The 15,142-nt window shown below is 38.9% G+C and overlaps 2 protein-coding genes across 3 annotated transcripts in view; one reads left to right on the plus strand and one right to left on the minus strand.

The window, feature by feature from the left end:
* Positions 1 to 15,142, plus strand: part of RGL1 (ral guanine nucleotide dissociation stimulator like 1) — a 280,952-nt gene that overhangs the window by 9,373 nt on the left and 256,437 nt on the right. The gene's annotated exons all lie outside the window — the stretch shown is intronic.
* Positions 674 to 1,777, minus strand: APOBEC4 (apolipoprotein B mRNA editing enzyme catalytic polypeptide like 4). The gene has a single exon (XM_032603734.1). It carries the CDS (start codon positions 1,775 to 1,777, stop codon positions 674 to 676), a length of 1,104 nt encoding a protein of 367 aa, XP_032459625.1.

Below are 15,142 nucleotides of genomic sequence, written 5' to 3' on the forward strand. Positions count from 1 at the left end.
GGCGTTTTGGAGACTTTCATGTATTATCCTGCCTCTATTATCTGCTCAAGGGGGAAAGATCAAACTGAACAGGTGGCTGGTTTCAAAAATCAATTTTGACAGCTATATCTAATCAATTAGCAAAAAGAGCTTTTCTCCACACAAACTATTTTGAACCATTTTATAAAAAAAAAAAAAAAAAAAAGAGCTGCCTAAAATCTGTCCACGGTTAACAATTAATGGAAAATCACTGATTTGCCTTTGCAGGCAGCACTTAATGTCAGTAACTCAGGCTGTCTTCCAGTTTTGCAGTAAATTTTTATACCAAAACCAATTTAGGAAGCTATTTAGTCCATGGGCTTCTTTAGTCAAAAGGTGATGTGGGTAGTGTAGAGTAATGACATTTTCTTATCCACATCAGAATATTAGCAAGTTACTAATGGCTCCATTTTGATACTGTCACTTTTAAAATACAGGAGAGAGATCAAGTTGCTTACGGAAACATTGTGGATTATGTTAAAAACAGTGTTGCTTTATAATAGTTGAGATAATAAATAATTCAGGTTTTGCTTTTAGTGTATCAGTTTATCTCCATCTTGGATCAGACCTAAAAGAGAAAGTTCCCAGATTTCTGTTGCCTAGCTAATCAAGTCCTCTGGTAGTAGTTTGGTCTCTTGTTGTAGGAATGCCAATTTTAATTTTTCCCTTTCTTCTTCTTCTTTTTATCTGCCTCTTTGCTACTAGCAAACTGTTCGGTGATTTCTACTCTCTCCACTGGCGTTACAACGGGAGGCATCCTGAGATCATTGGTTTCCTGGAATGATATTTGAGGCATATTTAAGTGCTTTACGATATTCCTGGGTTTATGTAGGTTTTGTCCTACATGGATTGGTGGTAGGTTTCTGAAAGGCACCAGTACAAAAATGACAGGAACCCTGGGGTCTAGGGTCAGATTGGGTTGCAGTTGTCCACTTGTCACTTGAAAAGACTGTCTGGGAAAGACATTGTTGAAGTGGTAGCCCTCTAAAGCTGCCTGAGCTCTTATGTTCTGATTCTCTTTTGCCTGGGGAAGAATATTGGTGAAATAGGGTTTCACCCCTGTTATGGCATTGATTTCATATGCATTGTGCCTGTCTGCCAGTGCTCTCCTGGTTAAAATGGGCTGGAAAACAGTCGCTCCAGACATGCCACTCACAAAGTTGTTGAGGAGATAATGCCAAATCCCACCACTTATTGGGCTCAAAGTGACCTGCGGCCATAAACTGGCCAGGCTCCGGAGAGCTTCACGGTTCCACGCCGAGGCAGGAAATTCAGCCTCAGTATGATAGAGCTGAGAAAAGTAAATACTAAGAGTGACGTCTGGATACATTACCAGGAAATTGTACATTTTGCTGATGCAGCAATGGTTAGCTTCATTGCAAGGGGAGTTGCTGGAATACAGAATGATATGCCTAATGCCGTCGTTATTGTGTATGGTGGAGTCAAAGAAACCATTCATCTCAAATAACATTGATTCCGGATGGGTATCATTCCCAGTGCAACTGCTAGCATGGCCCTTTTGCACCAGGCTTCCAGAAGAAGTTTTTAGTTCATAGAATGTGAGGTGTTTTGTTTGAGGATATGTTGGTCCATAAGGGAATCCAAAAATCTGACAAAATTCTGTGTAGGGAACTCTTGCTTCTTCACCTGTCCGAATATGGTAAGGACAATTAGAGCAATCGAGAGAGAATCTCAGCCAGTAATAAGGTTTTACTATTGTTCCACGATTGGCTAGGTATTCCTCATATAAGGGCTCCATTACTCGTTTTATTGTCTTCTAGCTGCAACCCTAAACAAGGAAGAGAAATTATATATAAAACCAATGCAGGGAAAATGAAAGACAATGCATGAATCTATTGAGCCATACTTTTTTTTAAAGGAATTAGTCTAGCAACTATGGTAGCATCTTTTTTTTTTTTTTTTTTTTGTGGTACGTGGGCCTCTCACTGTTGTGGCCTCTCCTGTTGCGGAGCACAGGCTCCAGATGCGCAGGCTCAGCGGCCATGGCTCACGGGCCCAGCCGCTCCGCGGCATGTGGGATCTTCCCAGACCAGGGCACGAACCTGTGTCCCCTGCATCAGCAGCGGACTCTCAACCACTGCGCCACCAGGGAAGCCCTATGGTAGCATCTTTGATTCTAAAAGATAGTGATTTATAGCCATAGATTAGAAAGTTCTGGATTCTAATCCTGAGGATTAGACAGATCCTGGGTAGGAGACAAAAAAGAAAGGCACAATACACTTTTACCTATTCCATAGATTCTGAGGCAGTAGAGCAAATGGGTTAACAGTGCAAGTTCTAGAAACAGATTGTCTTGTTTCAAATCTAGGCTCTGCTGCTTACCAGCTTTGTGACTTTTGGCAAGTTATAGAATGTCTGGGAGCCACAGCTTCCTTCTCTGTAAAATGAGGATAAGAATAGAACCTATCTCACAAGATTATGTCAAGGATTGAATGATGGAATAAATATAAAATGCTTTATTATGTGCCTGACACATATTAAGGACTCGATACCTATTAGCTCTCAGTAGTAACAGTATAAATCCCCCAGGTTATCATGATTCCGGTTTATGACAGTACAGAGAAATAAACATGGGTTTTGCATTTTGTTCATAATATTCTTCCTTTGATTCTTTTCTGAATATGAAAGTATCTAATATATTGTGTGGAGGTTTTGAGTGTGCTTGCATTTAAAATCAGCTATTTCTTCAAATCACTGGCAATAAGTTGGAGGTGGTTTTCTTTTGGGGAATAGAATCTTAGGGTCTATTTTGCTTAATGGTAAAGACTTCTTGGAGAAGTGCCACTTGAGTATTCTTTGGGTTGTGGACCCTCATTCATTGACATTTGAGAGTTTTATTTCCAGTGGGTGGGTCTTATTAGAGCATTTCGGAAACTTTACTATTCTGGAAAGCAAAGATGATTCTTCAGGATATTCCAAATAAATAGCTTCTTGGATATTAAGCCCCCAAAGTTAAGATTTTAAGTAATGATTTTTCCTTTACAAAAATATCCCTTCAGTATCATTGTTCCTAAGCAGCAGCCAAGGGCATTATAATATAGTTTTAGAAACATTTTAAAGTAACTTTTTATTTTACAAGTATTACGTGTTTCTTTTGTAGAATATTTTTTAAAATGCTGGTACATAAAAAAAACCCTCATACCACTTTGTATCAGTTTACATTCCCATCACTGTTAACAGATCTATTCCCGCCAGTCTTTTTGCTGTGTATGTTTGCAATGCACAACATAATTAAACCATGTGTTATACTTTGTTTTCTCACTTTGTATTATGTCATGAGGGTTTTCTTCAAAAAACACAATGTTCATGGCTATTTTATCACAAAACGATAACAGGTTCTTTCCTCTTATCATTATTATAAATAATACTTTGATGAACATTTCTGTAAATAAATCGTTCATGTCTCCAATTCTTTAATGTAGAGTACTAAAGGTTGTATTATTAGACCAAGCTGTGTCAGGTTGCTTCCTAGGATGATGTACAAATTTTGTCACTGTCTCCCAGTGTTGCTTATTACGCCCTTTGTCAATTTGAGAAGTGAGCATCAGTATCTCTTTATGGTTATACTTTGTACCTTTTCAATTCCTGGTGAAAAGGTACAAAGTATACCTTTTTACATGCTTATTGGTCTGTAGTATTTATTCTTCTGTGAAAGATATATGATCCCTTACCATTTTTTTTTTGTTTGTTTGAGGTTTTTCTGATTGATTTGCAATAACTCCTTATGTATCAAGAACATTAGCTGTCATATTTGTTGCAAATCTCTTACCTGGTTTATAGAGCCTTTTAATTATGCTGATGGTATTTTTTTTGTTGTTTTTTTTGTTTTTTGTTTTTTGCGGCACGCGGGCCTCTCACTGCTGGAGCCTCTCCCGTTGTGGAGCACAGGCTCCGGACGCGCAGGCTCGGCGGCCATGGCTCACGGGCCCAGCCGCTCCGCGGCATGTGGGATCCTCCCAGACCGGGGCACGAACCCGCGTCCCCTGCATCGGCAGGCGGACTCTCAACCACTGCGCCACCAGGGAAGCCCAATTATGCTGATGGTATTTTTTTTTTTTTTTTTTTTTTTTTTTATGCGTTACGCGGGCCTCTCACCGTTGTGGCCTCTCCCGCTGCGGAGGACAGGCCCCGGACGCGCAGGCCCAGCGGCCATGGCCCACGGGCCCAGCCGCTCCGCGGCATGTGGGATCCTCCCAGACCGGGGCACGAACCCGCGTCCCCTGCATCGGCAGGCGGACTCTCAACCACTGCGCCACCAGGGAAGCCCGGTATTTTTAATTGAGCCAAATTTTACATTTTATGTGGTCTAATTACCATTATGATTTATTTTTTACTACTGTATTTAGAAAAGACTTCCCATCCAAGAATTTAAGTATTCCCCGTTATTTTCTTCTAGCGTGTATTGTTTGTACATTAAACTCTTTGTCCAGGCAGCAAAATGAATAAAGCAGAAAATTTTAAAGGGATAAACTGACCATTGCAACAAAATTAATTTCTCATTTTTCGAAATCTAATTTATCGCTTCAAAATTTTAAAGGGATAAACTGACCATTGCAACAAAATTAATTTCTCACTTTTCGAAATCTAATTTATCGCTTCATACAGCCTCTCATATGGAAGCTCTTTGATCAACTTCTGTCTTCCTCAACCCAGATCACCTCAGTATTTGTATTTGATACAGCCTGATCTCCAGGCTGAAACCTGCAGCGTTCCTTTGCTAATCCTGTCCTGGGAAGAAAACATTTTAGGAGCTTCAGTCCAGCTGTGGATGGGATATAACTTTACCCATGTCACCATTATCCTAATGGCTGATATCTCTTCAGTAACAATGGGCACCGCATACCCATCAAATTCCAGATTTCATGTAATCTCTGACATGTCAACTTAGTCCGTAGAATTGGGTGTTTACCGCAGTTGGCTCCTTAGTGCTGTATTTTCCTTCCCTGAGGCTTCTTACACCTTGCATAGATTTTCCATGGGATCCTGGACTCTTTTCCTTCTTAACCCTTGGCAGTGGGCTGATCACCTAGAACCTGACAGCATCTCCTGCTTGATCCTGAGTGTTGTTTTCTCCTTGGATCTGCTCCTCTCTCAGCCTTACTCATGAAATTGGATCTCTCCGAATATCAAAGCTTGCTGAAACCAAGACCAAAGTCTCACTTTCTTTGGAATATTGTGCCCTGAATGTGGTCTGCCATTGGGCGGCATACCTGATATCCAGGTTACAACTTAAATTACAATGTCAACTCACCCATAGGAAATTTACAGATTGATTTGGTTAAAATGTTATGGAAGCAGTACCAAGAGGCCCTTTTCTGCTTTTACTTTTTTTTTGGAGTGGGGTGTACAGAGATAACTATATGTAATAGTCCCAGAATTATCCTTCTGGGAAGGAGAAGTCTTCGTGTTTTCAAGATAAAGGCAGTATGGACAGTCCTGATTGCTTTTCTAAGCACGCCTTCCTTTGCCTCCCTCTCCTATAGCTATTTTGGCCATGAATGATGCATCATTACTGTCTTAAAGGAGATCTTGAGGACTAGTGGCTTTTATATGTAATGATGGGAGTTCTGGAGTTTCCTTCTTGTTGATGGCTTTTTAGGGTCAACCAACGGCGGTTCCGTATTGGCAGGTCTTCACTTTTTCAGCAGATTTTAATCACCCTCATCTGAAGGGGAAGCAGGAAAGAATTCCTGCCTCCTTTGAACACTTACAGAATTTGTAGTTTATATCATCAATTTGCCATTTACGACAGACTGTCTTGTCTTGTTAACTTTTGGTATCTGACCTTTCGTCCTCTCCTAATCAGGCTGAGACATGTCCTGTTTAGCCCAGGGACTACCTCAGGAACCTTGATTGGTTCACCGGCTGGGTTGGCTTCCCCACCATCCTGTGTCCCTACCACCTAGTCCTTTTCCTTCTGCTTTGTCTGTGCTTGGGAAATGCATGTTGCCCTCAGTCAAGCAGATCTACTGGCAGTAGGAAGTAGAGAGCTGCAGAGCCCAGCTCCTGGCATCTACTCCCTGTGAGTGGCCCCCTGGGCTACGGCTGTGAGAGGACAGCCTTCCTTAGTTTAAACACAAATGATCCATACATGAGGACAATCTGCTTTCTTTTCACTCAACTAGGATTAGTGAGTACTGGTAAAGCACGGTTTGCACTGGAGTAATTGGAAAATGGAGTTTGCCCTTCCCAATCTGTGCGCAATCTGTTAGCAACTAAAAACAAATGTTAGCAGTTATAATTACCATCATTTTGTCTCCAGGCTTGGATCACATTCCAGGTGTTCTAGGAGTTGGTCCATTCCCTTTTTTTCCCCGTTTAAGTCCCATACCCTGTTTCAAGTAGATTCAGCGGGCAATTGTGTTGTAAAATTCACCTCCTGTATCGGATCAGGACTCTTTCCCAGTTTGTGTCTGTCAGTTCCTTTGAACTTGGCTGTCCTGAGTTAGAAAGACCTTGCTGAGGTGTGGCTGCCTCTAAGAACGCTGTTGAATTGGTGCCTTGGTAACGTTTGCAAAGTAGCTACTGCTAGGATACGGCTCTGACACTTATTACTTTATTTGCATTTCAAACCACCTGTTCCAGAGATGAAAATATACATGAATGCATATTCCATTCTGGATAAAAGTGTAATATCTTACTGTTTAAGTGAACGTGTTGGGGTTTTTCTCCCTCTGGCTGCGAGAATCAAGTCCTGAGCTCAGCACCTTTGTCCTGATCTAGAGTAGGTGCCAAGCTTGGGGTGTGGACAAGATTTGTTGGTCCTGTTACCTGTGGAGGTGCCAGGGCCCCTCCTTGGGAGGCTCACCCTTCTGTGAGAGGGAGGCCCCTGCAAAAGGAGCAGAGACTAGACTTCCCCAAAGGGAGGCACTTTCTGCTAATAGCCCCACAGTCCCTGAAGCCAGGGCAGGGTGGCGGGGTGGAGGGGGGAGCTCTTTATTTCCTCCAAACCTGGGTTACTACGTGCTAACAATTTCCCTCATCTTGCACATTCCCTGGGAGACTCTTGCTATTATGTGTGTGGTTCCCTCCAGTTTAAGACAAGCTTTGCCCCTGTATCAGCTGTGACCCTTCCTCTGTGGCTGATGGAAGAGCCACTCATCCTTCTGCATGCTTTCCCCCGCCCCCTTCGTCTCCACACCGTCTCCTAGGGCACTCGCCGTGTTGATAATCGTGATTCATTGTGCTCACCCTCATTATTCCCGCTCTCCTCTTCCTCAGCCCACTTGAAGGAGTGCGTGGTGATCACTAGTATGTGTTTCCATTAGTTACCACCCGAAGTTCTTAAGCATATATACTACTCTAAAAACAATCCATCAGGGATGATGGAAGCACCTAGAAGGCTTCTTGCAGCAGCGCCACCACTCAGTTTTGTTTCTCATAGTCAAAATTCCAGTCTCCACAATAGCAGCAGCCCTTTCCCTTCTCCTGTCGGAGGCTCCTTCTAGCGTCAATATTTTAGGTTGATCTTTGTGCCTTTTACGGGTCTCAAGTGTATTCATTACCTCCTCAGCTAATAGCTAATTTTCAGTGACATTTTCCTTCTTTGGTGCTTGCTCACTCTATTGCGTCCCATTCCTTCCCCACCACTGGCCACTGGTCATGCCTTTCTGTCCCTACTTCCTGCCTCCGTTTTTGCCTGCTAACTCAGTGAACTGGTAAATATAAAACCAAAAGTTGATCCTCAAATTTCACCTTTTATTTGACCTTAACAAATGATATTCCACTTAAAGATATTACCTTAATAATGAGCCTCTATCCACTAGTATATTTACCCATTGCATTTTAAGGTAATTTTAGAGATAGGCAATCCCAAGTAGCCAGCCAGTTTTTAAAACAGCTCTATTGAGATGTAACTGACAAATAAAATTGTATATATTTACCGTGTATAATTTGATCTTTTGATGTATTTGTATGTTGTGAAATGATCATAACCATAAAGCTAATTAACATTTTAATCACCTCATATGTGTAAGAGATCATGCAGTATTTGTCTTTCTGTATTTGGTTCATTTCACTTAACAGAATGCCCTCCAGGTTCATCCATGTTGTTGCAAATGGCAGGATTTCCTTTTGAAAGGCTGAATAATGTTCCATTGTATGTATATACCACATTCTTTAACCATTGGTCTGTCAACGGACATTTAGGTTGTTTCCGTATCATCACTGCTTGTGAATAATTCTGCAATGAGTAAGGGAGTGCAGATATCTCTTTGAGATCCTGATTCCAATTCTTTTGGATAAATACCCAGAAGTGGGATTGCTGGATGATATGGCAGTTCTATTTTTAATTTTTTGAGGAACCGCTATACTGTTTTCCATAATGGCTGTACCAAATTACATTCCCGCCAGCAATGCGCAATGATTCTCTTTTCCCCATCTTCGCCAACACTTGTTATCTTTTGTCATTTTGATAATAGCCATCCTAACAGGTGCGAGGTGATATCTCATTGTGGTTTTGATTTGCATCTCCATGATGATTAATAATGTTTGAGCCCCTTTTCGTATACCTGTTGGTCATTTGTATGTCTTGTGAGAAATGTCTGTTCAGGTCCTTTGCCCTTTTTTAAGTCAGATTGTTTTGTTTTTGCTGTTGAGTTGTATGAGTTCCTTATACATTTTGGACATGAACCCCGTATCGAGTATGTTGTTTGCAAATATTGCTTGCCATTCTGTAGGATGCCATTTTACCCGAAGTTTCTTTGGTTTGCAGCAGCTTTTTAGTTTGATGCAGTCCCACTTGTCTATTTTTACTTTTGATGCCTGCACTTTTGGTGTCATATTCAAAAAAATCATCACCAAGATCCATGTCAAGAAGCTTTACCCCTATTTTTTCTTCTAGTAGTTTTACAGTTTAAGCTTTTACATGTAAGTCTTTAATCCACTTTCATTCTTTTGCATGAGCCACCATTTTTTAAGCTACTGTTTTTTTGTTTTTTGTTTTTTTACATCTGTTAGTTATGAAAACTCTAAAGGAGACTGACTTTGCAAATCTTCCTTTAGGTTGCACAGAATGACTTTTAAAGCTGAATTTAATCACAGAGAAACAAAGGACCTTGATCATGGGCTTCCTGCTCACAATTATTATTGCTGAGTTGACATTTACAGGAAGGGAGAAGGGTTGAAGAAACATCTAGATTCCCAAACAGACTTCTTTCTTCTGTCTTCCTTTGTTAACTTGCCGTGTTTCATCTTTAGTCAGATGAGTTATGATATATATTATCTATATAAAAGTAATATGAAATTATAATGAAGAAGCTTATAAAGGCCAAATTCTTCTACACTGATATATGTTTCTAAAAGACCTTTACTTAGTTTAGTTGTAAACTAAAATTTGTTTCTAATCTATGTTCTGGCATCCCAATTTGGGATATATCCAAGATGGTCTGTGTGTTGCTAGTTGCTTCATATAAGGTGACTTTCACTTTGGGTGGAAAAAAGTAAAATAATTTCTATGTTATTGCTAAAATATTTCACTTTTACTTGAACGTACTGTGCCCAATTAATTATATAATTCATTGCAGTTTGGTTGACACTGAATAATGATGTCCACATTCATGTAGCAGTAACAAACTACTTCAAAAAAGAAACTGAAGAAAAAAAGCAAGCATGAAATAAAGAAGAGCAGAGAGTTCAGTAGGCTTCATGAAGTTCACTACAGAATTAGGTGGGAAAGATAAGTGTTAGGGTTGAGAGGAAAGGGAGATAAATAGCAGAGGATGCATCTTCTAGCTTGGGGTTATAAGAAGAATGGCCACAGGGTGGCAGCACAGTCTTAAGAGCGGGAAACTTTCTGTTGGACCACCCTTAGTTTGCTAAAACCACAGTGTGTGTGTGTGTGTGTGTGTGTGTGTGTGTGTGTGTGTGTGTGTGTGCGCGTGTGTCTCCCAACAGTTTATTTTATCCCTTTATTTTTTTTTAACGTTTTATTTTATATTGGAGTATGGTTGATTAACAATGTTGTGTTAGTTTCAGGTGTACAGCAAAGTGATTCAATTATACATATACAAGTATCTATTCTTTTTCAAATTCTTTCCCCATTTAGGTTGTTACATAATATTGAGCAGAGTTCCCTGTGCTATACAGTAGGTCCTTGTAAAACCACATTTTTTTTCTCAGAATTCCTCCATGTTGGTTTTCCCCATTATCCTAGGGAAACACCAACAGATGTTCAGAATCAAAGGTCACTCCTAAAACTTAAACTGAGGAAAAATGCAGCATAAGGCACTATCTTTACTCCCAGATTCTGTATAGATGCTCTAAAAAAGGTTTCTAACTATCTGTGAGGAAAGACCAACTTAGGTTACCAAATCATCATACACTAATGATTTTGTAAAATTTCGATGAAAATGATTGTATTAAAAATGAACAAAAAGACATTGAAATCATAAGCTTATTTATTTATTTATATTTGTGGTACGCGGGCCTCTCAGTGTTGCGGCCTCCCTCGTTGCGGAGCACAGGCTCCGGATGTGCAGGCTCAGCGGCCATGGCTCACAGGCCTAGCTGCTCCGCGGCACGTGGGATCCTCCCAGACCGGGGCATGAACCCGGTCCCCTGCATCGGCAGGCGGACTCCCAACCACTGCGCCACCAGGGAAGCCCATAAGCTTATTTTTTAAATAAGTAGTTCAACAGATATAATCAGATGAACATAAAAATTTTTTAATTACATTTTAATAAATATAAACAGAACTTGTCTATTTTTGCTATTTTTGCCTGAGCTTTTGATGTCATATCCAAGAAATCATTGCCAAGACCAATGTCATGAAGCTTTCCCTCTATGTTTCCTTCTAGAAATTTTATAGTTTCAGGTCTTTAATCTATTTTGAGGGTTTCATATGTGTGTGTATGTATGGTTTAAGATAGGGTCCAGTTTCATTCTTTTGCATGTGGATATCCAGTTTTCCTAACACCGTTTGTTGAAAAGAGTATCTCTTCCCCATTGTGTAATCTTGGCGCCCTTGTCAAAGATCATTTGACTGTATGTGTGTGGTTTGTTTCTGGGCTTTCTATTCTGTCTCAGTGACCTATATGTCTGTCTTTATGTAAATATAAACAGAACAAACATAACACAGAATAAAAAGAGAAAAGAGTTACCAAAACTATTTACATTGTTTATTGAAAGTATATGTATAGATGATTAGTACAGAGATTACTATTACTATATTCTACAATTATATTAAACAAAACATTTATGAAGGATATAGTAAATCTATATTCAATGTCCTATATATGTACATTTTATGGACATCATGTATATCCATTTAAAAATTTTTATTGTGATCAACTTGCTTCTTGCTCGTTACTTTATCCAGTCCAGGTTCAATTGATGATAACACTATTTGCAGCATATAATGTATATCCAGACTGTTTCTATGTTTGTTTTAATAGCATCATAATAGAGAAAGCCAGTTTCAGGAGGTATGCTGATAGGAATAGAGGAAGAGATTTTAAAGCAATTTCACCGGCTGAAGATATTCATTTTTAATGTTTTTTAAAAACAAAGCAAGTGATGTAGTATTTTCAAAACTCATTGTCAATGCTGCATCAGTGGCCAGTTCCAACAATTTATCCTGTAAAGTTATATTAAATTTAAATTATGTTTCAATGAATGAGTTTATGGTTCCATGAATTTCCTATGCATGGATCTTCTTTTGATGGAGTATAAAAATTTTAAACATTCTATCAATTCTGTCAGGTGTTTGGTAATCATTTTGTGCAGATGTGCGATACCAAAATCATTACCTGCTGCATGGATAATTGTTGTTAAACTATGAAACATGACATAACAATCTGTGAAAACTGTTCTTCCATGCTTCTCATGTTTATTTTGACTTTTCAGTCATCTGCTACTGGAAAACATGTTACATTTCTTCCTTGTTTGGAAATATTAAGATTATTAACATAAAGATTTCAGAAAAATAGGCGAGTCTGGCTGTCTAATACATATCTTTAAAAAGTTGAGCCCAGGGCTTCCCTGGTGGCGCAGTGGTTGAGAGTCCGTCTGCCGATGCAGGGGACACGGGTTCGTGCCCTGGTCCGGGAGGATCCCACATGCCGCGGAGCAGCTGGGCCCGTTAGCCATGGCCGCTGAGCCTGCGCGTCTGGAGCCTGTGCTCTGCAACGGGAGGGGCCACAACAGTGAGAGGCCTGCGTACCGTAAAAAAAAAAAAAAAAAGTTGAGCCCAAACTGGTTTCTTATTTATCAGTAACTCTGAATTTATTCAACGTCCAAACATTCTCTACAGAACTTTTCTCCTAGATAACCACTGTACCTAGTATACAATTGCAGTTGTTTGTGATCAGCTTCCATATTATCACATAAAGAGAATACTCTCAAATGGAATGCATTAGCTTTTATGTAATTCATAATTTTTACTATGTCACTAAGCACATTAGTTTGGCTGACTTTTTTTCATAGTAAGATTTTCTTGATGAAGGAAGAAATGTGTTGCTTTACATTTTGGCTGAAACTCCTTAATCTGAGCAATTACTCTAGAACCTTCTCCTATACAAGATTTAAACTCTGAATCACATTTACTGATATAGATCATACAGGATCATATCAAATTTCTCTAAAGTTTTCTAAATACTTTCAATTTCTATACTTACCTTGTTCACACTGGTAGCAGTTTATGGATGGGCACTGGTTCACAGATTCAGCTTTGAGTGATATTGCTTTCATGTACTTCTTCAGTCCCACTTAAGTCACTATTGGGTAGTGATTCTACTTAACTAAGTTCACTGAATTTTATTTAGGTTAATTCCTCTGTCTAGCTTATAATATAAACGATAAAGAATTTAAATGAAAATAACATTTGTTGAACTGAGATGAACATTTACTGAATGCCTACTCTGCCAAAATTTTTACGTGCCTTACATCCTTAAGAGGTGGTGTTATTACAATTTCCATTTTACAGATAAAGAAACTGAGGTTCAGAGTGTTTAACTAATGCTCAAGGTAACATAGCCAGTAATCGGTAAAGCTGGGATTTGAGCGCTCTACAACTCTTTTCTTTACACCAGGATCTCTCCATCATATCCTACTTTTTAGAGCAAAAAGAAAATAATTTCAAATTAATGACCTAGCCTAAGATGAATGGGAAAAATTATATTTCAAAAGTGAGACAATGATAAAGACAACAAAGAGAAGAAAATGTAGGAAAAGTATATCATGATGAAATGGTAAGTATGTGTGGGAAAACAGCTGAAAATGTTTGTGGCAAGAGGAAATTTTAAAAATGAACTTTATTGAGGTATCATTTACATATAATAAAATGCATCCATCTCAAGTGTACAGTTTTATTAGTTTTGACAAATGTATGTACTCATGTTACCATCATTACAATAAAAATAGAGAACATTTCTATCAGTCCCAAATTTCCCCTGTGTCGCTGCCTTCCCTATTAATCACCATCTCCCATGGCTCTAGGGAAGTTTCATCTATTAGCTATTACTATAGATTAGATTTGTGTTTTCCAAAGTTTCAAATAAATGGACTCATGAATTATGAACTCTGGGTCTTTCGCTTATTGCTTAGCATAATGTTTTTGAGAGTCATCGTGTAATTATGTATAGCGGTAGTTTGTTCCTTTTTAATAATGAGTAATATTCCATCGTATAGATATACTATAATTCATCTATTCATCTGTTGATGAACATTTGTATTGTTTCTAGTTTTGGGTGATTATAAAAAACGCTGCTCTGAACATTCACGTCCAAGTGTTTGTGGGGACATGTGTTTCTTTCTTTTGGGCAAATACTTAAGAGTGGAATTGCTAGGTTGTATGATAAATGCATCTCAACTTTCTAAGAACTGCCAAACTGTTTTCCAAAGTGGTTTATTATTTTATATTCCCACTAGCAACATATGAGCATTCCAGTTATTCCATATCCTTGCCAACATTTGATATTGTCAGTGAAAGGAAGTATTTAACATATCAATTTAGAAAGACAAGTTTCTTTTAAGCTTGTCATTTGGCTGGAAGGGAGTGAATAGTGGATGAGATTCTGTAGTACTTCTGTTTCTTCATTTGGATTGCTAATGCTCAGTAAATCTCCAAGGGCACCATACTTATTGATATTTAGCTTATCACTACTTTCAGCTCCTCTTGTCCCAATCTCTTCCAGTTGAAGTCCTTGATAGTGCTGAGTTGAGCTCAGTTCAGTCTTCTCCCTCAATTAGGACAGAATATGTGGCAGCTGAGAGAAAATATTATGATCAGAGACTCAGTAGAAGATAAGGTGAGCTCTGAAAATCCTCCAAGTGGTTGCTGTTAAGAAGTCTATTGAGTCTAATTGTTGTTTCACTATAGATATTTTTTTAGGCCTATAATATTGTTTTGATTACTGTGTAAGATTCAGATATATAGCATTGTAATTCAACGTCTGTGTACACTACAAAGTGGTCACTACCACAAGTCTAGTTACCATCCATCAACATACAGTTGACCCCCTTCACCCATTTCACACACCCTCAGCACCCTTCCCCTCTGGAGATCACTAATCTGATCTCTGTATCTACGAGTTTGTTTTTGTTTTATTTTGTTTGCTCATTTGTTTTGGTTTTTTAGGCTTCACATATAAATGAAATCATATCTGACTTATTTCACTTAGCCTAACACCTTCAAAGTCCATCTATGGTGTCACACATGGCAGGGTTTCATTCTTTTTTATGGCTGAATAGTATTCTAATGTGTATATATGCTACAGCTTCTTTATCCATTTATCCACTGATAGACATTTAGGTTGTTTCCATATCCTAGCTATCGTATATAATGCTGCAGTGAACATAGGGGTGCATATATATTTTTGAATTAGTGTTTTTGTGCTCTTCAGGTAAGTACCAGGAAGTGGAATAGGTGGGTCATATAATAGTTCTAGTCTTAGTTCTTTGAGGGATCTCCATACTGTTTTCCATAGTGACTGTACCAATTTACAGTCCCACCAACAGTGTAGGATTCCCTTTTCTTCATATCCTCTCCAACATTTGTTATTCCTTGTCTTTTCAATAATAACCATTCTAACATGTGTGAGACATAGTCTCATTGTGATTTTCTTTTGCTCTTTATAGATAATTTATGTTTTCTCTGATAACTTTT

This window comes from Phocoena sinus, chromosome 1, assembly GCF_008692025.1.
Source record: "Phocoena sinus isolate mPhoSin1 chromosome 1, mPhoSin1.pri, whole genome shotgun sequence".
NCBI classification, from domain to species: domain Eukaryota; kingdom Metazoa; phylum Chordata; class Mammalia; order Artiodactyla; family Phocoenidae; genus Phocoena; species Phocoena sinus.

Excerpts from the sequence above, each read along its gene's own strand:
- APOBEC4 (XM_032603734.1), bottom strand. The coding sequence starts at position 1,777 with ATGGAGCCCTTATATGAGGAATACCTAGCCAATCGTGGAACAATAGTA.